This window comes from Nymphalis io, chromosome 30 (genome assembly GCF_905147045.1).
Source record: "Nymphalis io chromosome 30, ilAglIoxx1.1, whole genome shotgun sequence".
Lineage (NCBI taxonomy): Eukaryota > Metazoa > Arthropoda > Insecta > Lepidoptera > Nymphalidae > Nymphalis > Nymphalis io.
Window position 1 is genome coordinate 1565830 of NC_065917.1, and position 26632 is coordinate 1592461.

At 36.2% G+C, this 26632-nt stretch overlaps 2 protein-coding genes across 2 annotated transcripts in view; one reads left to right on the plus strand and one right to left on the minus strand.

The window, feature by feature from the left end:
• LOC126779896 (catenin alpha) overlaps positions 1-26632 on the plus strand; it is a 400158-nt gene that overhangs the window by 340070 nt on the left and 33456 nt on the right. The window lies entirely within an intron of this gene.
• The window catches only part of LOC126780037 (cytotoxic granule associated RNA binding protein TIA1), a 55954-nt gene that overhangs the window by 16520 nt on the left and 12802 nt on the right, over positions 1-26632 (minus strand). The window contains exon 2 of the mRNA XM_050504288.1: positions 3963-4050. Coding sequence (XP_050360245.1) covers positions 3963-4050 — 88 coding nt within the window. The remainder of the gene's footprint in view (positions 1-3962; positions 4051-26632) is intronic.

Sequence of the window (26632 nt, forward strand, 5' to 3'; positions counted from 1 at the left end):
CACCTTTGCCTTTAGTCTTTGTTTAATTGTTTCTGAGTTATCAGACAGACACTCACACGTAGCCTTGTGGCGGACTGTCAATACTCTTATCAAAAATATTGAATTGAGACCATAGATTATAATACCTTTTTAAAGATTTGACATATCCTTAACAGAAATACCAGTATAGCTGCACATACAGACAAAATGAAATTGATGCGTAGTTTAACCATCATATTCCTTACCATTTGTCATTGTGACGGCCGCCATATTTTCTCATTGAATAAGTGACACCACAAATATATTTTATTAAACGAAATGTTTTTTTCTGTATCCGTTTTTATGACTCAATTCTATGGAGACATGAGCGAATGGGACGCTGATGGCAATGGACGCCTCGATAAGGAGTTATATTGGTCACGTGGGACTTGGTTTGCCAGGGGATCTTTAAAAAGGCAATAAGTTTAGTTGTTACCATTATTCATTTAAGTAGCGACAAAGATATTCAATAGATTTACTATAAATAAACATGTCAACGACACGCCTCTAATTGGCCGTCGTTATTAATTTCGTTCGAACTTAATTAATAATTTTTTTTCTACTTTTTTTTATAGATTACGAAGGTAAACAAGCATATGGGCCACCTGATAGTAAGTGGTCACCAACGCCCTTAGACATTGGCATTGTAAGAAATGTCAACCATCGCTTACATAGCTAATGCGCCACCGACCTTGGGAACAAAGATGTTGTGTCCCTTGTGCCTGTAATTACACTAGCTCACTCACCCTTCCGGAATACAACAATATCAAGTACTGCTGTTTTGACGTAGAGAATAGGTAGGCTGACGAGCGCCTTCCTATTCTATAAAAAAAAGGTACAGGCAAAATTATTGCTGTATTTCGTGATTATGCCGATAGTTTCTCATATCAATTAATAAATTTAAAAAAAATTAAACATAGAATTAAAAAAGAAAAATAATAAACTGTTACGAAATATATAATATAAAGAGTAGTAACACAGTTTTTATATTATATTGTATTTATATTATTAGCTGTCCAAGAAAAAGAATATGTTTAATTATATATTTTATAACACTTTACCGATAGATGGCGCTGTTACAATACATCACATTCCTGAATCGCGCTGGCTAGATATTCGATATTTAGTATATAGTGTATAAAAATTATTATAGAATTAATCAAATAAACTAAAGGTATATACTACTGGTGGTAGGGCTTTGTGCAAGCTCGTCTGGGTAGGTACCACCCACTCATCACATATTCTTTTTTTTTTTTTTATAAAATAGGAAGACGGACGAGCATATGGGCCACCTGATGGTAAGTGGTCACCAACGCTCATAGACTTTGGCATTGTAAGAAATGTTAACCATCGCTTACATCACCAATGCGCCACCGACCTTGGGAACAAAGATGTTGTGTCCCTTGTGCCTGTAATTACACTAGCTCACTCACCCTTCAAACCGGAATACAACAATACCAAGTACAGTAAGTACCACCTGTTTATATGGATGCTTGAAAAAAATCTTTATTAGATATACAAAATCATTTGTATTAAAATTTTTGTTAACGTTTTTCTTAAAAATATTGGTACATAAAAATAATAAAGGACTTGATATCCAGTACATATACGTATGGACATATATAATACACACGTGATAATTCAATGTCACACACAAATCCACCAAGTCTTCTCAATTTTTAGAATTCAAAATTGGAAGCAGAACACGTTCTATTGTCTCATTCATCATTACATCTCCGATTACTAGGGGAAAGCGAGTCCCTGTTCGGGCGCCAACATAAAAAAAACTGGGCTATTATGTACTTATTGTAAAACTTAACAATGGCATATTGTAAGTCGCCAAGCGTTGCTAGTATAATAAAGAAAGAATCTTGGCGAGACAACAGTTTTCGTGTAATAACGATTTATTCGTTACACGCTTGTCTTGCCAAAAAATTATACATTTTATTGCAAATATGATGAAAAGTTTTTACGATTAAATTGAGAGTATTTGTAAATATGTAACTCATTACGTACAAGCAATTACATGACATTTGAAAAGGCACGTATTTATTTCTTTATGCACATTTTCATTCCATGTGGCATTTACTATATTACTTTATATAAGTCACATTATTACCACAAAGGATTAAAATATAACATAAGATTCGATGGCCCAGTAGGCAAACCTTGCAACCAATTATCGGTAAAAATTTCGCACGATACAACGGTTGCTCAGACGATATCCCATCCCGTATATAATTATACAATAACAATAATATATTTTTATATAAAATACTTTAAATATATACATGAAAAAAACATAATATCTAAAAGAAATATAAGTTTTATTTGTAGTGAATATATGTGGGTGCTAATTTGGTGAAAATGGAGCATGAGTTATAGTGCAGTTAGGTCAATGGTGCCAAAAGATGTTCAACCGCGTTTCATGTCATGGGATTTAACTCATCGGATGGCTTGCGGATAGAGAGGCGACCAATAGGGAAATAAGGCTGTGGATAGTGATTCCCCAAAACTATTCAGTTGCCGGCACCAAGGCACCAATTTTATTAACAGCAACTCCATAATTATTTATGGTTTTTCTTTGATTACTTTACATCATTACATATTTGCGGTGCGTCCTGTTACGGCTACATTTTTTCTCGAAATGAGTTTGCTTTAAGCCCTACAGTGCCTAACGGAGGCTGAAACTGTCGAGAGTTCACTAAAGTTTGATATTCAGCTCTCATTTCCTAGGGTTATCTTGACTTAGAATGACGTCATCACATGATGGAGCCTAAATGTGAGTAAATAAAATATGATTTATTTTCATTTCAGTTTATTCAATAATCAAAGATGAGAGTTCGTAAAATGTCACGATTTTATTGTTTGTACCCGTAACATATCTCGCTGGCATATATCTGGCATCGGTCCAGCTGTCGAACGATGTGCTTTTGTTTATTATTTGGCATCGCTTTTTTAGTATTCCTTTCATCAGATTACGTATGTTCTCTTCAGTGAATTATTTACTTGGTGGGTTTGTACTCTAGTCTGGGTAAGTGGCACCCAGTTATATAATCTAACGAACAATAATGTTAATTTTTGTGATCTTGTTTGATGGGTGAGTGTAACAAGCACAAGGGTCATAACATCTTAGTTCCCAAGGTCGGTGGCGCTTTTGCCAGCTCGCCAATTTGTTTGTTTTATCATTAGGCATCTCATTGCACGTTTTGGAGGAAATTCATAATACTAACTTACAAACGATCAGGCTTGAAAGTGTTGGACTTGATATTTTTGTTAGAATTGCGTCACAAAATTTAATATAGTGCTTGGATGCAATGCGTTAGTCATCCAGCCATCTTGAATTTAAGGAATTATTTTTCTCAACTTCTCGAAACCTTTTAAAAAAATTGTTAAGGACTTCAGTTGTAAGATTTACATAGCTTAAGTGCTCTAACCTTTATAGGGAGGGGGAGATATACTCACTTGTGGTTTAAATTCAAAATTGATCTTAAATTTAAGGGCTTTTTAACATCTCGCCCATTTTCACATATTTTATATGTATTTTTTATCAAGATGGAATGGGTATTGTAAATATTTGTTTTAAAAGAGAAACTACGTGAGTTTCTTCCTCCCGCTAGAGGCTGCTTTCCAAAATGGTAGTTAAGTTAACATATTGACGATCCCCAAGCGCTTTTCTTTGATGTTTACTTGACCTTTGATTTGGTTTACCGAATGAGTAATACTACTCGATAAGGGTGTTTTTAATCGAGTTATAAGGGTGTTGGGTGTTTTCTTCAAACCTTCTCCTCAAAACGGAAAGGCTCAGCAGTGGGACAATAACAGGCTGTTACTGTATAAGAGTGTTTTCGAAGTTTTTTTCGAATTTCGAGTTTCGAAGGGTGTAATCGAGTAGTGAGGGTGTTTTAAGTGGTTTTTAATTGTATAGGATAATTTTTACTTACGATATTTCACCGAACGGCGCAAACGCATCACGCAGGTTTTGAGTCTCGATCTCCGGACTCAAATCTCCGACGAAGATATGATAGTGTTCTGTGAAAAGAAATATATTTGTTTAAAAATTTTATTCATTTGTATTTTTAAATAAGGGATAGTTTAGCCAACGTTTCATATTAAAACTTTAAACATAAAAACGTTTCAAATTAGACATTTCAGTGAGACACGATGTGAGTTCTTAAAAAATTAAAAAAAACAGCTTATTGTCTTTAATTAAATTAATATAGTATTTATTTTCAATTTTAAACAAGAGAATACATCAAGATACGTCTTTTTGAAATTGACTATAATTAGTATCAGTAACATTTTTTAAAAAATAACATTTTTTTAAATTATTATTTAAGTCAAATTTAAAAAAAATGCCTCCCGACGCAAAGCTGCCCATAATGCAGGCTGCATTACCATGCTATACGGCAATGGACAACCTCTGTGCCAAGTAGGATCCGGAGCGACTGTCAAATCAATTCCCTCAATTGTTTTGTTATGTTTTATTAATTGTCATAAAAAACGCGCCAATTTCAAACCGCCATTTTGTTTGTGGACAAAGGTAAATTAATTAATTCATTATTGGCGCGCTGTGATTTGTTGAATGTGTTCGATTGTGTTATTTGAATTTTTAAGAGTAATTGAGTGAGTTATTTATATCTATTTGTATGATTTGGTGTTCTATTTTTTAAAAGACCGATTTGAGGTTTAATCTTTAATCAGTTTCACTTCTAGATACTAAATATTATTTTTTTATAGAATAGGAAGGCGGACGAGCGTACGGGACACCTGATGGTAAGTGGTCACCAACGCCCATAGACATTGGCATTGTAAGAAATGTTAACCATCGCTTACATCACCAATGCGCCACCAATCTTGGGAACTAAGATGTTATGTCCCTTGTGCCTGTAATTGCACTGGCTCACTCACCCTTCAAACCGGAACACAACAATACCAAGTACTACAGTTTTGCGGTAGAATATTATGAGTTGGTTGTACCTACCCAGACGAGCTTGCACAAAGCTCTACCACCAGTAATATTTCCTAATAAGGCATTCAATTATAAACAATAGAATAAATCAAGATAAGTCTTTTTAGAATTACAAATCACAATGCTTAGTTAACATTTCAAACATCAAAGGTGCATTTTTTAACATTATTATAGTTCTACAATTGACGTGAACATTTTTGATATTTGAACATTGTATGACAATTCTCGCATTGACTTTTGCACGGGCTTCGTTTGTCAATCAATAAAAAAAAACATAAAATGGCGATGTAACTCGACCTCCGTTGTAGATATATCTCCGTGTTACTGCGTCGATATTTTAGCAACGACGAATTAGTCTGAAGCGACAGTGGCGCCGTTTGAAGTAAACGCCGTACGCTTGTTAAATTCAACAGCAAGTTCTTTTTAACAATTACTTTCGCGGTCTTTGACTAACTTAATGACATATTTTTATTTAATAAATTCATTATGAATCCTATTATTTCGTCTTTATAGAAATTATTCATTTTATGAGTATTTTTTTATGTTTTTTTAAATTTGTAGGGAAATTTGAAAATGGAATTTACTAGGTGGTAAGGCTTTGTGCAAGCCCGTCTGGGTGGGTCCCATCAGATATTCAGCTAAACAGCAATTGTTAGTATTATTGCGGTCCGGTTTGACAAGTGAGTGAGCCGGTGAGATGAGTAACTACTGGTAGAAGAGACATAACAACTTCTCTCCCAAGATTGGCAGCGCATTGGCGATGTAAGGAATTGTTCAAATTTTTTAATTCGCCAATCTCTATGGGTGTTGGTGACCAATTACGATCAAGTAGCAAAATTGTCTATTCGCCTACCTATTTAAAAAAATATCTAGTTTTATGTAATATATATATTTTCTATGTGAAACATCTATTATAAGACGGACTCGTGTTCCGTGACGGCGAACGTCATGACGCTCTCTTATGACGTCATACCCCCTTTCAAAGCAACAAAACAGACTCTATTTCAATGTATTTTTTTTCTGTTTGAATGTATGCTGTTGGCCCTACAGGCCTTTACAGCGTCACCGGGTGTTGGGGCGAGTACTAGACCCCGCCTAGAAATTTGAGCCTCTCGGGCTCCCAGTGACGACCCTCCTAACGGTATCTCCTATGAGATCACACTCAGGATTTAGTCGGTGGGGTGGGGATCACTGCACTTTAAATTTCAATATAAGTAATTCGATTTGATTTAAGGACATCGTTCTAAAATCTAGCCAGCGCTATTCAGAATTTGACTTACATTGAGAAGCGCCATCTATCGGTTGAATGACGTAAAGCTCACAAACGCTGACGCCGTCGTAATTTCTAGAAGATCAGCTATGGATTGATATTCAGATAATATTGGTGGATGAAATTGAATTTATTTCTCGCGCGAAACGCTGTTCGGTTATAGGGTTGACTCTTAGAAATATTTTTAATCATTTATTTTATTGGGGCCGCTTAAATTTTCAAATGAATATATATTCGATATACACTGAAATGGACAAATTAAACCTTGAAATGTTATTCATTTCATATTGTGTACAAAGAAGTTACTCTAGTTTCATCTTGAAACGTTGCACTTAAATTAGACTTTAAATTCCTAACCTAACCAAATTTTAAAATATTAACCTTAATAAATTAAAATATAATAGAAATTAAAATAATTCATCATCAACGTTCCACCAACCTTGGGAATTAAGATGTTAACCATAAAACCGTAATACGACAATGCCAAATATAGCTGAGTATCTGATAACCTACCCAGACGGGCTTCTTCCTGGTAGAAGTTGATATTTTTTAATTTTATTATAGTATAGGTAGGCGGACGAGCATATGGACCATCTGATAGTACGTGGTCACCAACGCCCATAGACATTGGCATTGTAAGAAATGTTTACCATCGCTTACAGCAATGCGCCACCAACCTTGGCAAAGATGTTACCTTGTGCCTGTAATTAATTAATTATATTTTTGAATTGATATAACGGATAGTGACATCCTTGATTTTGAACCAATCAGAAAACAGATCAAGCTAAGAGCTTGAAAATTGATCGCACAGACATATAACCTTAGTAGCAGACCTGGCTGTCTCTATATGCAATACCTCTATTTCAATAGAAGATGTAATCATGAACTATTGATTTACATTCCAAGCGATTTGCTAATATCTCTGCTGTGTTATACACTGCAAACAGTTCTCGATTAATATATCTCTATATATAACACGACACTGTTACACTTAACTATTTATATACACTTTAGTTTTACTTACAAAGTACAGATGACAACTTCGCGAATCCATACTGAATATCACAGATCATTCAAGTTCTCGACCAATGATATCGCGGCAATTCAACGTCAGAGTTGTGTATTTGTCTTTAAACCTTCTGTTATATATGTATATGCAATGATAGGTATTGCATCACTCTCATCTGCAGATGAGAGTGATGCAATAGAGAGAGACGGGAGATAAGAAAAAGAGAATGGAGAGAGAGACGGGAGTATAAATATTTAACTTTCAATAACATCGTTTTTATTGGGTCGTTTTCGAAAGGAAGCTTTTTAGTAAACCGACCGAGGATTTTCAACATTTATAATATATTTTGGAGACGGTCTTGATGTAGCCGCAAAATGAAGTGCGTCAAAACTGAAGTACTAGCAGCATCGAACTGTTATCACACTCGAAATAAGAACAAAAAAAGAAATACTGTCATCAACGCTAGGAACTGTCACGTTTTTCCATTTTTAAATAATAGTGATTATTTTGTTAAGACTGCTATAAGAATAATATTTTGTGATTTAGAACGACAGTATAATTGTTACTGTGTGAATTCGTTTCAATTCTATCGAAACGCTATGTCTGACTCCCATGATAAGGTGACATATACATAAAATGTTAATATATTATCGTATCGTAACAGCCTATGAATGTCCCACTCCTGAGAAGGTTCGGAGCTTATCCCACCAAGCTGCTTCAATGCGAGTTGGTGGAATACACTCGTGGCACAATTTCAGTTAAATTAGACACATGCAGGTCTTTTTGAAATTGACTATAATTAGTATCAGTAACAGCCTGTGAATGTCCCACTGCTGGGCTAAGGCTTCCTCTCCTATTTTGCGGAGAATGTTTGGAGCTTATTCCACCACGCTGCTCTAATGTTCTAATCTGTTGGTGGAATACACATGTGGCAGAATTTCAGCGAAATTTGACACCTGCAGATTTCCTCACGATGTTTTCCTTCATCGTAAAGCACGAGATGAATTATAATCACAAATTAAGCAGATGAAAATACAGTGGTGCTTGCCCGGGTTTGAACCCACGATCATCGGTTAAGATTCACGCGTTCTAAACACTAGGCCATCTCGGATGGCCAATTATCTAATTAATAATCGTGTATTCAGCCGAGATGGCGCAGTGGTTAGAATATATAAATCTTAATCGTTGATGATTCAACCCTATTGAAGTTGATTTAATATGTTTTTTTCGTGTTTATAATTTTGTGGAAGGAAGCCTTTATAGAATGAAATTCTACCATTTAGAGGAATAAACTCTGGTATGTTTAGTTACCTATTAAAAACATGTCGTCGCTCTTTGTTGCTACGTAAAAAACCGTAGCACCGTAGCCCATATAACGCAAGCACCGTAGTTCGCTATTATATATTGAAATTATAAATGCGAAATCAATTCAACAGTAAAACAGTAGAACATAAGCTTTTTTTCTATCTAGCCTGATTCCTCTTAGCACGCGAGCTAAGCCACGGGCGAAACCTCGTAACATATAAAACGAAAATAAATATGAGACACATAAAACTCTATGCGTCGGAAACGTTTCACTCCAACATTACACTAATAAACGTTGCACAAAACTCGCAGAAGTGTCATTCGAAATGTCCGAGAAATAACCATTTGATAGGTAGTTTATTTGAAGATGGCCGCTCGTAAGGGTCAAAATACAGTGAGCATTTACACACCATTTTGCTCTTAGATTTATTATATAAAAACATTTTGGGATGTCGAGTATACCCCATGGTAGACTAGGGTTAATGACGGTGTCGATCAAATGATTCTCACCCTTATTTCAAAAGCATAAGAGTCATAATCGAATATTACTTCGTAAGGAACTTAGCCGTCGTTTGCTGTAATGACTTCGAATTAACGACTTCGGGTTTGATGGGATTTTTAACCGACTTCTGGACGAAAGGGTATTATGCTATTGATTTTAAGTAGTACGTCTTCAGATAAATGGCGTATTTAGCTATAGTCTGCCTAGGCTTAAGCCTAAGACATATTTGAAGGTTATCTTTAGGGAATAACTTTTTATTTACGTTAAAAAAAACAGTAAAACTGATTTCTGATCAGAAGAAGTCATGTTTCTTCATTTTACATTTGAGGTATATAAAATTCGCTACCCGTACCGGGTACAGGACAAGCAACCAAAGAACATGACTTGGCAAGAACAGCTAACCAAAATTACGTCACAATCGGTTGAATACTTAAACGCATGGCGGATAGACATATATTTTATATTTGTTAGGAAGATTTCTATACAATTATACAGCCTACGAACAATGTATCCACCACGGATTTGGGGGGAAGGCTACCCCCTATTAGTTGCCTACAAAATCCCTGAAACTAGATCGAAATAGCCACACAGTACATTTTTTATGGTAGTTGCTATTGAATATATTTTCGTGTTTTTAAGCATTGACACGTGGTTCCTGCCCCTCCATTGGCAAACTTAAAAGTAGAGTAACAGTATATAAATATCCCACAGCCCTTCCCTTTAGAAGACTTGAGCACACGCCTCGGGAGTAAGTCGGACGCGTGTGCCGTGACAACAAACGTCATGACGCTATTATGACGTCATTTCTCTCCTTTCTCTACGCCCTTGTGTGTGTACGTATACTATTTCATAACTATATGTCAGAGATAATAAATTTAAGCGGGTATACGACGTCACTTATTAGAATAGCAACACCACACAACGAGATGTATGTCATGTATATATATGGTTGGTCGGTTGTCAGACGTCAAGTTGTGAAAAATATAAGACGGGTGCCTATTTTATTATGTAGCCGACTGATGGAAATATAAAATATAAAGGAGTATGTCAGTAGCGCGTGTGATCGTTTTATCGAGCGACCCTTGGTCTCTTGGTCTCTTGCTCTCAGGACAGCGCCGGCACTGGACGTGCGCACTGACTGATTTAATAAAATCAACATATTGGACGACAATGGCGGCCATTAGAATGGCAATCCATTTGAATCGTTGTTAATTGAATATATATGCGACATATATACCATAAAAACCCAATAACTTTTTATTGGCCCGACCTGGGAATTGAAACCAGGACCTCTCCGGGTCTGCGGCCTTATATTAAGCCACTAGACCAACGAGGCAGTTATATAAGTATACACATTATACACTATATACACATATAAGCAGAACCAATTTTTTATTATTTTTTACTGGCGTTAGGGCTTTGCAAGCCCATCTGGGTAGGTACCACCCACTCATCAGATATTCTACCGCAAAACAGTTGTACTTGTTATTGTTGTGTTTCGGTTTGAAGGGTGAGTGAGCCAGTGTAATTACAGGCACAAGGGACCATAACATCTTAGTTCCCAATGTTGGTGGCGCATTGGCGAAGTAAGCAATGGTTAACATTTCTCACAATGCCAATGTCTATGGGCGTTGGTGACCACTCACCATCAGGTGGCCCATATGTTCGTCCGCCTTCTTATACTATAAAAAAAAACAATTTTAATTTAACACAAAAAAATACAATGCAATATAGCTGTGCTGTAAGAAATCACCCGTGAAATGTTGACAACCGACTTATGGTGATATACTATTTTGATGCGTGTATTCTTGTAATGTTATGATTATTACGGTCAATGTCGCATATCACTCTCTGACATTTTACGACCGTTTTCTGCGGTGTTTCGAGTTTATTCGTATAGCTCTACTGCTTAATATATAATATTATGTTTACACTTCATATGCTCAGCTGTAAAGGAAAGCCTGCATGTTTCGAATTAATGTCTTGTTCTAGTTGCTTATTAGAAGACATTCTAAAATTTTCTTCCCATAGGTGGAAGCTTTTGCCCAGCAGCGGGACAATTTCACGCTCTAATACTTATAAATATTAGCTACTAGTTTTCGCCATCGGCTTCACTCGCTTGTAAAGTCTCGACCCCTGAAAACGTGTATCAAAATTTCATGATGATAGGTTGAATATAGGTCGTCGGTCCACCTGGCTGGAGGGCGCCCTACGCTGCGCTTGCTGATTCGCGGTCTCCACTCTAGGACTCGTAAGCGCAGCGTAGGGCGCCTTCAGCCAGGTGGACCGACGACCTTAAGAAGGTGGCGGGCACCAACTGGATGCGGAAGGCGGAGGACAGGGAGCTTTGGCGCACCTTGGGAGAGGCCTATGTTCAGCAGTGGACAGCGATTGGCTGTTGATTGATTGATTATATAGGTTGAATATTTAAGATGCGTGAGCATAACAAACAAACTTACTTTCACATTTATGACACCAGTAAAGATAAAACCACTCTCATTCCTAAATACAGATTTTATAAAACAAGGACTTAACCTAAATACAACAGATATATAATAAAAATATATGCTTATATTTCAGAAAAATATTTTAATAAAGTAATTGCCTGTTTCAATGAGGGCATTCCTTGATAAAAAATTAGAACTATCGTTGAATGATGTAGCGTTGGAAAAACATTTAATCGAGGTCATTTTAAAAAAAGATGAACGAACGCTACGTGAACTGATATATTTTTCTCGTTGGCCCATACATACTAAATCAATAGGTTTTGCAGTCTCAATTTTATTAGACGTATTCGGTATACGAGTGTTTCTTTTAGCATGTACCGTTAGCATAACTATTATAATCAAAACTTTTCAAATAGGCTCTGAAATGAATTGTTCAACCGTCATTTTACATTAAATATCATTACGTACGTTAATATAGTAGAAGTTACACGTCAGGGATACCCCAGGTTTTGCTATTAACATATAAGTTTCTTTCCAATATTATCTACCACAAAATAGTACCAATGGATAGCCATTATCGCATGACACCTTGCCCTTTATTAATATAACTCTAAGGTCAATTTCAAGTTTTAAAGACTTTGTTAAGTTTTTCACATGAATGGCCAAGAAAGCTGTCAGAGAAGAATGAAAAATTTATCAATGTAGACCGCCGGTTTTACTGTTTTATTATATTTATAGTTAATTATATTAGACGTTTATAAAACGAATTAAATTAATTATTGTGACACGTATATTAAATATACGTAAATAAAAATCCGAGATGGCCCAGTGGTAGGAACGCGTGAACCTTAACCGATGATCGTGGGTTCAAGCCCGGGAAGCACCACTGAATTTTCATGTGCTTAATCTGTGTTTATAATTCATTTAGTGCTTGACGGTGAAGGAAAACATCGTCAGAAAATCTGCATGTGTCGAATTTCACTAAATTTTTGCCACATGTGTATTCCGCCAACCCGCATTGGAGCAGCGTGGTGGAATAAGCTCAAACCTTCTGCTCAAAAAAAGAGAGGAGGCCTTAGCCCAGCAGTGGGACATTCAAAGGCTGTTACTGTTACTGTACAGGTATATTATAGCGTCCCGCCACAAAACCGACTCGTGTGTCGTGACGGCAAACTTCATGACGCTCTCTTATGACGTCATGTCTCTCCGCTCTCTTCTCCCTTGTGTGTGGACTATATACTTCGTTGTTATATATTTAAATAACAAGTCATAGTTTCATACGTAAAACATATTTCATAAAAATACCACTCATACCACAATAGAGCATATAATCAGAAAGGTGAGTGAGCGTTCACACTTGCAACATCACGGTGGTCGGTGGATTAATTATCGTCCGCAAATTCATAGCGAGCTGACGCTGCACAAACAAAGTGTGTTTTTGGGTCAAATCTTCAAGAGACTGTCGTGGGAATAAATTATGAATACAAATTTACATAGGGTTGACGAAGCGCTAACGAGACATAAATATATAAGAGTATGTATTAAGTTATTTATCTATTTATATCTGTTTTATTAATCTAGATTATATATAAGTCGGAATATTGAACACGCTTTTGTGTATCAAAGTGCCACGGTCGGTTAAGGCCTCTATTTGAGAAGGCTTGAAGATCACTCCACGAGGCTCCTTCGTCGTAAGGTATATATATGTTTTTGACGACTTATTGTATTTACTGTATATAATATTTATATTATGTACTTGTAATGTTAGTATGTATTGATAGTATAATTTATTTTTAGATTTATGTCTTTTTATTTACTATTTTTTTATAGCATCGGTAGGTGGACGAGCATATGGGCCACCTGATGGTAAGCGATCACTAACGCCCATAGAAATTGGCATTGTAAGAAATGTTAAACATCGTTTACATCGCCAATACGCCACCAAACTTGGGAACTAAGATGTTATGTCCCTTGTGCTTGTAATTACCTCAATAAGCCAGTGGGCTCACTTTCCATTCAAACCGAAACACAACAATACCAAGTACTGCTGTTTTTCGGTAGAATATCTGATGAGTGGGTGCTACTTACCCAGATGAGCTTGCACAAAGCCCTACCACCAGTAATTACACTACTATTACAGCATCACCTATCCTAAGTTATTACACCGTTGTTTGCCTGAAACAGATCGCTATGTAGCGATAAGGTCACCAAAATTGTATGTTACTCGTATTTAAGTTATATCCATGTTTTTTTTTCTTAATCTTTGTGGTGTACAATAAAGTATAAAGTAAGTATAATGTATCTTTGACATGTATTGAGATATTCTGGCCAACACAGACACGATTGCTAAATGACACCCTCGCTATACAAATGTGTATCGATTCTGTTCAATAAAAAGTTTAAATTACAACGCACGTCCCAACGGATAGGCAGGTTGACTTTTCCGACAATATTGTCAATTTCGGCTTAAAATTTCCCTCGTGATTTGTACATGGATGAACATATGTACATATCATATATGTGTACTCATGTCCGTGGCGATTTCTAATTTAATATAAGGATTTTGATGTGAAATATATCAGCGTTCAGTACACGGTAGCGGACTCTCCCGATTTCAATAGCGTCCTAAGCCGAGGTCCGGCCTCACAGGACCCTTAGGACGTCCGTCTCTCTTGAGCTCCTCGTGTGGCTCCCAAAATCCTGTTGAGTTCATCTCGCCCACCCCGCCCGGTGACGCTGTAGAGACCACTTTAGCCAACAGCAACTAGACAGTTCGAAAAAAAACGGTAGCGGTTAAGTGAAAGTTCGAGTCGGAGTTTTTTTAAATATTATATACCGATTTGTTCAAACATAACCACAAATAATCACTTCATATAACGCACGTCGCGAATTTATACGCGTTTATTAAAATAACTTGCTATAATAATTCAAATTCATAGTAAAAAATAAAGCAAATAACCGCACACACACATACACGCGCACGCACACACAAACAAGCGTACGCGCGCTCTCTCTTTTTTCTCGATTTCCTCGCATTAATATTAACCAAAAATGTTTTTTTTACTGTAAATATGTTTTTTTTTATAGAATAGGAAGGTGGACGAGCATATGGGCCACCTGATGGTAAGTGGTCACCAAACGCCCTTAGACATTGGCATTGTAAGAAATGTCAACCATCGCTTATAGCCAATGCGCCACCAATCTTGGGAACTAAGATTTTATGTCCCTTGTGCCTGTAATTACACTGGCTCACTCACCCTTCAAACCGGAACACAACAATATCAAGTATTGCTGTTTTGCGGTAGAATATCTGATGAGTGGGTGGTACCTACCCAGACGAGCTTGCACAAAGCCCTACCACCAGTAAACTATGATACTTATACTATGTCTTTACTTTTATTTTTTTAATACTCCGTGGCCTTACTTTAGCAATGAGTAATAACTGTACAACTATTACTAAAATGCTGTCGATTACAGGTAGAAATAAATAAATAAATATTTATTTTTAAAATTGGTTCGTACACAGTGTAAGTAATGATGTATCTTAATTTATTTAGTCTAAAAAGTATTAACACATTGATTTTATAATTAAATTAAACTAATTTTGTTATAAATTTCTTCATATATTTTTTAAATTATTTTTTTAATATCATAAAGCTGTTTAATTTTTCTTTTATAGGCAAAGGCGGACGGTCATGTCTGTCACCGTTATTGACAATTGATTTCATAAACAGAAATATTAATCATTCCTTATATCGCCAATGCGCCACCAACCTTGGGAACTTAGATGTTATGTGGTTTGTGCCTAACACTCACCCTTCAATCGGAGCATAACAATACTAATTATTTTTTTTTGGCGGTAGAATATCTGACGAGTGGGTTGTACCTACTCAGACGGCCACAAAGCCCACAAGTGTAATTTGTATCAAATATATGCTGTCGTTAATTTTTTTTAACAGTTTATTAAGAGCAATCAATCTTTTAGATAAAATTATTTGTATATTTTTAAAAAAGACGACGAATTTTGGATTGGAGCAGTTTATTCAGCTTATCGCCTTGTACTGCTGGACGAAAGTCTCCCCAAACAACTTGGTGTATTCGAAATATGTTAAGATTATGAATTATTTAAACATAATAATAATATTTTGTAATGACGGGCCTGTTGGCGTGGTTGGTAGATACTTGCCTTTCACGCCGAAGGTTGTGGGTTCGATTCCCACCCAGGACAGGCATTCGTGTGCATGATCATGTCTGTATGTCCTGAGTCTGGGTGTATCTATATAAGTATGTATTTACAAAAGAAAAGTAGTATATGTAGTATATCAGTTGTCTGATTTCCCTACAAGCTCTGCTTAGTTTGGGATCAGATGGCCGTGTGTGAATAACGTCCAAGGATATTTTTATTATTAATGTCAAAGAAAATTTTAATACATCTTGAAATGTGATAATTTTATGAATAATAAATATTACTTAGCATTAAAATTACATTTGGTAATAATTAAATATTAAAAAGTAATTAAATATAAATTTAAGATACTGAAATGATTTATAATTAAGCTTGTTAATTATGTTAAACTTATGATTATATGTTAGCTTATCAGGCTTAAGCTAAAGAAGGCCTGGGTTTTTATGTGCTTAATTTGTATTTATAATTTTTAATTTGAGCTGTGTGATGGGATATGCTTTATATGCTTTTCTTTTCTTTTTCGGGTTCCTTCAAACGAGGCGTGAAGAGGCATCTTGCGGGCCGGCAAGGCGGGGACGGCTAGTACAGAACATTCTTCCCGACTGTACTGGCCGTCGTCGCGTTTGGACTCTACTACCACTTACCATCAGGTGGAGTAGAGTCATTTGCCATCCCGGCGCATATAAAAAAAATGCTATTCTTATATGCTATGCTCTCCTTGAGAAAGGACGCTTTTGGCCACCTGTGGGACATTTCCATGTTGTCGAATTTCATTTTATTTTAACCTATGCGTGAGGGGGCTTTAAATACCCCTAAGAAAATATATGCAAAATTTCATGTCAATCAGTTGAGTAGTTAAAACGAGAAAGCGTTAGAAACAAACAATCTCACGTTTGCATTTCTCAGAACCAAACAGTTCTATATATAAAACAATAAGGTGTATAGGCTTAAGCAATAAAAAATACAAGACGATAGCGCGATTTAAAGTACACACAGCGCCATCTATTGACCGAAAGATTAAACAACGATAAATAATTTCGCAGAGGTCCGGTTCGCGTTTGAATATTAATAAGGCCGGGATTAGGGTCGCGTTTCTAAATAAGTTTGTTTGATAAATAAACTTGTATAATGTTTTATTTATCTTTGGGGACATTTTGTGAACTTGGACGAAAGTGTTTTTAGCAAGTTATTTGATATCGAATTATCTTTCGTGACCTTTTACGTTGTTTCAATGATGTTCCTTCTGACAGACTAATTTTAAGAGAGATTATTAGCACAGAACATTCGAGTATTACAGCGCACCAGTGTGTGCAAAAACAAAGACAGACTATTTATTCCTTTACTCTCATAATCCAATGACAATCCGACACGACCGGAAAGACACACTTCCAACTTCTCCGGACACAATCCAGACTCGCCGCCGCTACTGGGAAACTTCGGCAGAAAACCCCAATAACTTTTTATACCAACCTGGAGTTTGAATCCAGGACCTCATGATCTGCGAATATACATCGATATTAACTGGCTGTGTGCAAGCTTTTGTGCTGGTACCACTTTTCACATTTCCACCGCTAAACAACAATATTTAATATTGTTGGGTTTTAGTTCTCAAGTGGCTTATTTGTCAGTAAATTGTAATTAGCTTTTAAAAAGCAAAAACTAAATAAAATCCTGACCTGTTTTAAATACCAGCATTTATAAAGATAGACTTTTATAAGCGTAGATTTGAAATGTTGTACTATTCAAATAAAACCATTACCCTCATTTTAGCTGTAATTCAGTAAAAGATTGCCGGCGTTTAGAGGATTTAAAAAAAAATGGCGACGGAATCTGATGTGAAAAAGAGGAAATGTTCAAACGAACTAGTGAATTCAGGGACTTAGAGGCTTTTTTAAATTTCGAATGAAAATTTTCTTTGAGATGCGAATTTATTTTTATCGTTTCAATTTTAGGCGAAAATTCAATTTGAACGAACTGTCTTCGGCGGTTTCTTTGTGAAGTGTCTATGTGTGCGTTGGTATGTGTGTATAATGTCGCGTTCTTTGTGTGTCAAGTCTATGTGTGCGTTGGAATGTGTGTGTATAACGTCGCATTCTATGTGTGTTGTGTATGGTGTGCGTCGAGTGGAACTCTGACACAACTCTGTTGCCCTGGTACTTTTGCTTGCTTAACAAAGTAAAATATCGGTTTGTAAATGGGCTACTGGGCTGAGGAACATGGTTCATATTTTTTATACCCGTCTGGGTAGGAACCAATTACTCATCACAAATATTACCGCCAAACAAGTTTTTTTATAAAATATGTTGACAATATCTAGACACGCGGTAGCGTGTCAAGTAAAATTCAAGCTAACAGAACTGGCGAGCAGCACCGTATGTAATAATATTATGTATTACACGAACCATTTCGAGCCACTTTTGACCTCCTCATAACTCAAAAACTATTTCACATGTCAAATTTGGCTTATATATTGAGACTTATAATAATAATAATAATATCCTGGGAAATTTTTCACACACGGCCATCTGATACTAAATTAAGCGTGTACAGAGCTTGTACTATGGAAGTTCATACTTATATAGATAATTTACACCCAGACTCAGGACAAACAGACACGTTCATGCATACAAATGTCTGTCCTGGGTGGGAATCGAACCCACAACCTTCGGCGTGAAAGGCAAGTATCTACCAACCACGCCAACCGGCTCGTCAAACTTGCGAGATACATATGTGTTCTAAATTTCGTAAATCGTAATGTTTATTACTGACTGACCTATAGATCAAAACTCTAACCCAGTTCAAGATGACCTAGAAAGTTCAAATTTGCCATCCAAATATGTAGTTGGGTAAAAACAAAGGAATAAATGTATAATCCTTACATAACAGGCACTATAAATAAGTGTTCCAAATAGAATCAATTAATTGAAAAAATATAATAAAATGATAAAAATTTCCCATGGCCATCCCAGGGCAAATTCTAACGATGTAAGTTGTTATTTTATTCTTCCGAAAATTTGCTCTTGCTGGTAGAAACTAGTCATCGAACAAAGGGCGCTTCCATGACTGTTTTAGTAAGTACTTAATAATTATTCGTATATGAGAACTAGCCAAGTCAGACCTTAGGCTTCAATATATTATCCTAAGTTATAAGAAGAAATGATATTTTAAATTGTTAAAAATAAATTTCAGGAAAGACCGTTGAACTTGGCACCCATTTAGATCTCACTTCGTTTGTCGTTGAAGTCAACAACCAAGGCATATATCATAATATTGAACTTGGCTCTCATTTCAAATTTATGTTTTTGATGGGATAATGATAATATGCAAAGGATGGTTCCCAAGGTTGGTGGCGCATTGACGATGTAAATGTCTACTGGTAACTTCCCGGTTTCCATTCGCCAGTATGCCTACTACTGTTATTAAATTAAAAAAAAAAACAGGCATTCATAGGGACAGCCGATAGAAGTGAAAACTTGAAACTGTTAAATATATTTGTCCGATTTCCACATTTTTTCGCACTCCAAATAATAATTCTATCCCTTTTTAATATATAGCTTTTTATTCATCAAAATACACGTATATCGCAAACTCGGAATAAATATTAATAGTTATATTATTTGTATATTCTGTTAGTATTAACATAAATTGCAATCATTATTATCCTCATTAATTTCCACAATACTTAAATTATTTGTACTTTCAACGATTTCATTATATTAACATTAGCATGTCGGGGACGCGAAGCCACGAGTCTATCCCCTCCGATAAACCAGCGCAACGCGCGAAGAAGTTTTCACTTCAAAAATGTGTTTCCTGGAATCCGGTGGCAATAATGGAAAGAAGCCTAATAGTGGGAGGCCCCACATACTTGTATGTATCCCAAAAATGTATATGATATATCCGTGATTAACTTTTAACGTAATTAACTTTACAGCTTAAAACGCAAACAGTTACATAAGACCTCTGAACTAATGCGAGTATTTCTGAACCGCTTTGTGCCGCTTTGTTGAATATTTCAATTACTTACAACGTTGCCCCCCAAGTCATCCAAGAATTCCAAGTCTCCTTATTAAATGACAGTCTAAATCACGACCTTATAGCGATTTTTTTAAATAATTGCAGTGATCGTTTATATAATTACTAATCAAGTGTTACTGGGTACAAATGCTCAAGCGGTTAAGATCGAACTTGCGACTGCTTACGTCGCTGAGCGGTCCGTAAAACAATTATTATTACATGGTAGAAAAAGAAAATATCTATATAAGACACAACATCCGTACCGTACCGTAACAGCCTGTGAATGTCCCACTGCTGGGCTAAAGGCCTCCTCTCCTCTTTTTGAGGAGAAGGTTTGGAGCTTATTCCACCACGCTGCTCCAATGCGGGTTGGTAGAATTCACATGTGGCAAAACTTCAGTGAAATTAGACACATGCAGGTTTCCTCACGATGTTTTCCTTCACCGTAAAGCACGAGATGAATTATAATCACAAATTAAGCACATGAAAATTCAGTGGTGCTTGCCCGGGTTTGAACCAACGATCATCGGTTAAGATTCACGCGTTCTTACCACAGGGCCATCTCGGCTTAGACAAAACATAATAAAATATAAAGGAATATTTTACAATTAATAGATATACTATTTAATACATATTATATGTCTGTCTGAACTGAAAAACTACCGAAAATATCATACGGTTTTTACCAATGAACATAGTGAATAATGAATAAAGTTTAGGTGCAAAAATCATTAATGTTTTGTGTATATAAAATATGTTAAAGATGTCGGAAAAAGTCATGATGGCTGTTCGCTTGCAGCTTTCGTGGCGCTTCGCGTAAATATAGTTATATGTATTATTATATAAGCGTTTTATGTAGAGCCTTAGTCTACCCGTGCGATGCTGGGACGGTAAGACATTACTTACAGTACAGTAACAGCCTGTGAATGTCCCACTGCTAGGCTAAGGCCTCTTCTCTCTTTTTGAGGAGAAGGTTTGGAGCTTATTCCACCACGCTGCTCCAATGCGGTTTAGAGTTTAGATTTCACACATGTAGTAGAATTTCAGTGAAATTCGACACACGATTTTTTCCTTCAACGTCAAGCATGAGATGAATTCTAATTACAAATTAAGCACATGAAAATTCAGTGGTGCTTGACCGAATTTGAACCCACGATCATCGATTAAGATTCACGCCACTGGGCCATCTTGGCTTTACATTACATAACAAAAATAATACTTACGATACTTTATTGTGATAGAAGTTCGCGTGTAAGTAAAACTTTTGTTTTAGAATCGTTACACTCAAATGTTACATATTAAACGATGCAAAAAAATATGTCTTTTAATAAATGAAAATTGGTCTTCGAACACAGATAGATTTCTATTTGTATTTATCTAGAATTAAATTTAGTACTTCATAATAGTGACCGAGCCAATAAAACTTGAGAACTTTTAAGAAAATAGCCTATTTCTTCTTAAAAGGCACCTGCAATTATAAATATTATTTTCTGTACAGCTTTGTGCAAGCTCGTCTGGGTAGGTACCACTTATCATCAGGTGGCCAATATGTTCGTCCGCCTTCCTATTCTATAAAAAAATGTTGCAGAAGTCCAAGAGCATGTCAATTTCCACTAGGTGAACCTTCATTAAAAAAAATAACATAACAATTTCGACCGCCGGTAGCGAACGCGAGGTAACACAGAGTAACTATTTAAACAAAACGCTCGAGCTCACAATTTACCCCCACCCTTGTCATAACAAGGGAATTCCGGCGTCGATGTCTCTGTATTTTTATTAACCGCTATCCGTTTTATTATTATTGTTTCTTTCAAAATCTTCCCCATCCCCTGAGGGGTCGTGTTTGTTCACGATTTTTTTCTGAATATGCTTAGCCTTTTAAAGCAACAGAATCGTTTATTTATACGACTTGTAATGTATTTTTACTTGGCAACATTGTGGGAGATTTTTGTTTCAACTTCGTTTTTATATTATTAAATAATTATTTTTTGATTTGAAACTTTTATTGGGGTGCCTTATACTTTTTTAAGCTGTATTTCATCCCCACCTGCTTTTTATAACTTATTCCGACCACAAGAGAAGTAAACCCATATAAACAACTTTGAAACTGATATCAATTGACACGATATTATTGGTCGAGATCACGAATAACCTATGATTCGCAACTTTGGAAGTTAAATTAAAGTGTATATAAGTAGTTAAGTGTAATAGTGTTGTGTTATATATAGAGATATATTAATCGCGAACTGTTTGTAGTGTACAATACAACAGAGATATTAGCAAATCGCGTGGAATGTTTAAATCAAAAGTTTGTTTATCCTATTCCTTCGTCGATTGGAATATAATACTCTCTTGTGTGATACACTTCATCATATATAACTGTACTGTATTATAATAATAATAATGTCCTCCAGACCAATTTCGGTCACGGCGGCCAATCTCAAGAGAGATTAGCCAACTGCGCAGGAGATATTATAGTGCATAAGTGTGTGTTCAAACACAGGTGCACTCTCTATTCTCTAATTCTCGTAATCTGATGAGACGGTAGTCCGACACGACCGAAAAGAGTTCAGGCGCAGGAGCAACGGTTTTACGTGCTTTTCGAGGCACGGGAGTGTACACACTTCCAACTTCCAGACTTATGGCTGCTACCTTTTATTGGCCCGACCTGGGAATTGAACGCAGAACCTCCGGGTCTGCAGCCTTATATCAAGCTACTAGACCAACGAGGCAGTCATATCAAATCAACAGCCAATCGTTGTCCACTGCTGAACATAGGCCTCTCCCAAGGTGCGCCAAAGCTCCCTGTCCTCCGCCTTCCGCATCCAGTTGGTGCCCGCCACCTTATATACATATAACACAATTATAACTATTTACATAATTTTAACATGTTTTTTTTTAATAGGAGTTAAACAAAAATGTCACCACAGATAAATAAACTCAATCCTCACACTCGACGATCACACTTAACCTAAATCCGTGCACCCTCATTCATCCCTTATTTTTTTAACATGATATTTTCGCGGGATTTAATGAAATAACGTGAACAAAGAACTTTTTTTATTTAAAATAGACACAGACCGGCTAATCAGTTACTTGATGCTATGTGGTCACCAGACTTAGACATTAGCACAAAAGGTTATTATACAATTCGAGTTTATAGATTACTTGTTTTCACCCACTTGTTATATAAAAAGGCGTTATATAAAAATAGCCTTTAACCTTTCTTGGGGTTCGAACTCGCTTTATATCAAATTTCATCTAAATCAGTTCAAAGGTTTAGCTAAGAAAGCGTGACATACAGACAGTCTCACACTCATGATATTATAGAGCACTTCTTGAGAATAAAACGGTTGCCTCCCGACTATTTCTTTCTTATATTGAAAATTAGTTATTATCATTGCATTACTATTTACCGTAACAAAACAAAATATTCGATATCTGATATGGATATTTGAATTTGGGTTTTTATCGGATAAAACTTTATTTTAATTTTCCCAATACGCCATACGAAGTTTCAGTTAAGGCCGTGATATGACGCGTTATACTCTTGCGATAACATTTTCAACTAACTTGCGTTAGTGTACAATAATTATCGGCCGTTAGAGCGTCACGGTAGCATGTGAAAGCGATCCCGTGGCGCTCCTCGTTAAGATGGAAAGGGTACCGCTGGCTTTTTAGTGGGTATTCCGAGTGCGCACTCGGCGCCTTGGACACCTACGAGCTCCACATACCACTGTTCCCGTGGGGGAAACGCGTAACGCGTTTTTTCAGCGAAAAAGAAAAAAAAGCGTACAATAATTAAGTCTATTTAGAAAGATAAATTTTTATTGCAATACCAGAAAAAAATCTATTGTATTCTTGGATGAATATCAACGTGACAAAAAACGTATTTGACATATTTTATTTCATACTCTGTGACGTTTTCTATTCCTTGACACTAAACAACATTTGTTTTTACATTCTGACATGATTTTGTACTTATATTATTTATTTTCACATTGTATGGTGTATATTTTTAGGATAGACGTGAAATATCAAATATAAAAAAGTAATTATTGCTATGGAAACCGCTCGTAAAAGAATAGCCCTAACGAAAGAAGGCAGTGGCAGCTACGAAGTGTATGCTGCCAGTGCTATTGGACACAGATAATCACTTACAATATATTTTTTAAATATTTAATATTATTAATTGATTTATATCTTAAGCTTACAATATTTTATATCTACGTGTCTTATCATAGTTTTTTTTATATAGAATAGTTACGCGGATGCATATGGGCCTGATGGTAAGTGGTCACGCCCACGTCAACGCCCATAGACATTGGCATTGTAAAAAATGTTTATCATCGTTTACATCGCGAATGTGCCACCAACCTTGGGAACGAAGATGTTATGTCCCTTCTGCATGTAATTACACTGGCTCACTAACCCTTCAAACCGGAAAACAAAAATACCAAGTACTGCTGTTTTGCGCTAAAATATCTGAGAAGTGGGTGGTACATACCCAGACGAGCTTGTACAAGGTCCTACCACTAGTAATTATTATAATACTTCTAAAATTTGAAACGATAATAAATAAAAATATTTACATTAATATAACGATCATTGCTAATGGCGTATGTTGCAACTAGATAACGATAGATGGCGCTCATTCAATATGTCATATTTCTGAATCGCGCTGTCTAGATATTCGCTACAGGATGTATATAGTGTAGAACAATAATTTTAGTGAGATCATTTAAGTGAAAATGCAGGAAACACTTCCTTAGTTTAATTAACCATTTTTTCGTTTGATTTCCCGCTATTACTTCTGCGTGAAGTATAAACAAATTCTAAATCGAGAAGTCGAGATGGCCCAGTGGTAAGAATGCGTGAATCTTAACCGATGAACGTGGGTTCAAACCCAGGCAAGCACCTCTGAATTTGCATGTGCTTAATTTCTGTTATAATTCATCTCGTGCTTTTCGGTGAAGGAAAACATCGTAAGGAAACATGCATGTGTCTAATTTCATCAAAATTCTGCTACATGTGTATTCCACCAACCCGCATTGGAGCAGCGTGGTGGAATAAGCTCCAAACCTTCTCCTCAAAAATGGAGAGGAGGCCTTAGCCCAGCAGTGGGACGTTACAGTTATAAACAACCAAGAAATCAAAATAATTATATTTTATTCAATAAGAAATATAATATTAATATTCGAAGTTTCTATTGATAACCTCCTGTCCTTTACAGCGTCACCGGATTAAGGTGACAGCTCGGCTACGCCTTGAAATTTGAGCCACCTCGGGCTCCGGATGACGTCCATCCCGAGGGTCCTCCTTTAAGGTCGTACTTCCGCTCAAGACAAATTACGTTAATTATAATGAACCTTATAAATTTTAATAATAATAATTTTATATTCCGATCTCTAAGAGCCATATGTTTTTTTAGACGTAGTTGGGTTGGAAAATGCGAATCATTGAATGTGGCCAAGGACATTGGCCATAAGAAATATTAACCTTTTCATGCATCGCCAATACGCCAACTCTCAACAAAGATGGTGTGTCCTTCGTGCTTGTAGTTACTCTCGCACACACCCTTCAAACTGGACCAATGTGGAACTGCTTTGTGGTAGAACATATCAGTGGGTGGTACCTACACAGACGGACTTGCACGAAGCCCTACCACCAAGTAATATTATAATGAGGTAAAGTTTGTGAGTTTGTGAGGTTGTAGGGGGTAATCTCTGGATCTACTGAACCAATATTGAAGATTCTTTCACCAATAGAATGCTACATCGTTTGTGAGTATCATAGGCTATATATTAACCCGAGAAATGAAAAGACTTTTCATGGTAATCAAATTTGCAGTCGGAGAAGTTGCATAGTTTGAGATAATTTCGAATATCAAATACGCGAGCAATTTTATTAATGTACGACCATCATGACTTTTGACAGTCAGGAAATAAATCATAGCAGTCAGTACGAAACGAACCACAATTATAATTTCATCACCAGTAAAAACGTCCTCCGCCCAACGAAGTGGGCACGGGTCAGCTAGTAAAATATATTTTGTATAGACTCGATGTGACATAATAAAAATAAATATAAATATTAAATGACACAACCCCCTTTTTCAAATGTTTGGTTAAGTTCGTTGTCCTAATACGATTTATCTCATGTATACATTTAGTCACGAATAGAGTACAACGGAACGGACAAGCGAATACAAAGCAAAAGTTACCTTATTACAAATGGAATACGGTTCATATTTCAACGCTCTCGTCTTGTTTTAAGCTCTAAAGGAATATCGACTTTATTTTTCAAGTGTAAGAGCTCAATGTACAAAGTACGAATCGCTTTTATCACTTCAAAGGAAATTCGACTCTGTAATTAGAGGAAATACGGTCGCTGTTCGTGTTTTCGTATTTAAAACTTTCACCCTAGCTATTCCATCTAAGCCCAAATACAGGCTGTTTTGAATATTTCATTTTATTGTTAAAGTTTTTTTTTTTTATTTCGGGTCGTATTTACCTTTGTTAGGTAAATGATATCTTTTTGGCTACCATCAAAAATATGTGCACGCCCGTCTGGGTAACCACAACACTAACCTTGGGGTCTAAGATGTTACGTCCTTTGTGTTTAATTACACTGGATAACTCAACCTTCAAACCGGAACACAACAATACAAAGTATTGCTGTTTAGCGATAGAATATGGTGATGAGTAGGTGGTACCTACACAGGCGGGATTGCACAAAGCTCTGCCATTAAGTAAAAACATATATAAAAATCTGTCTGTCGTGTAATCCAGTATATTCAATCAAGCATGATTTGGACAACAAGCTCGAAAAAACTGTCTTAGATATTTCAATCAAGATATTATTCTTAACAAAAATCAGCCCTCAGATATGTACAAGGTAGCAGAT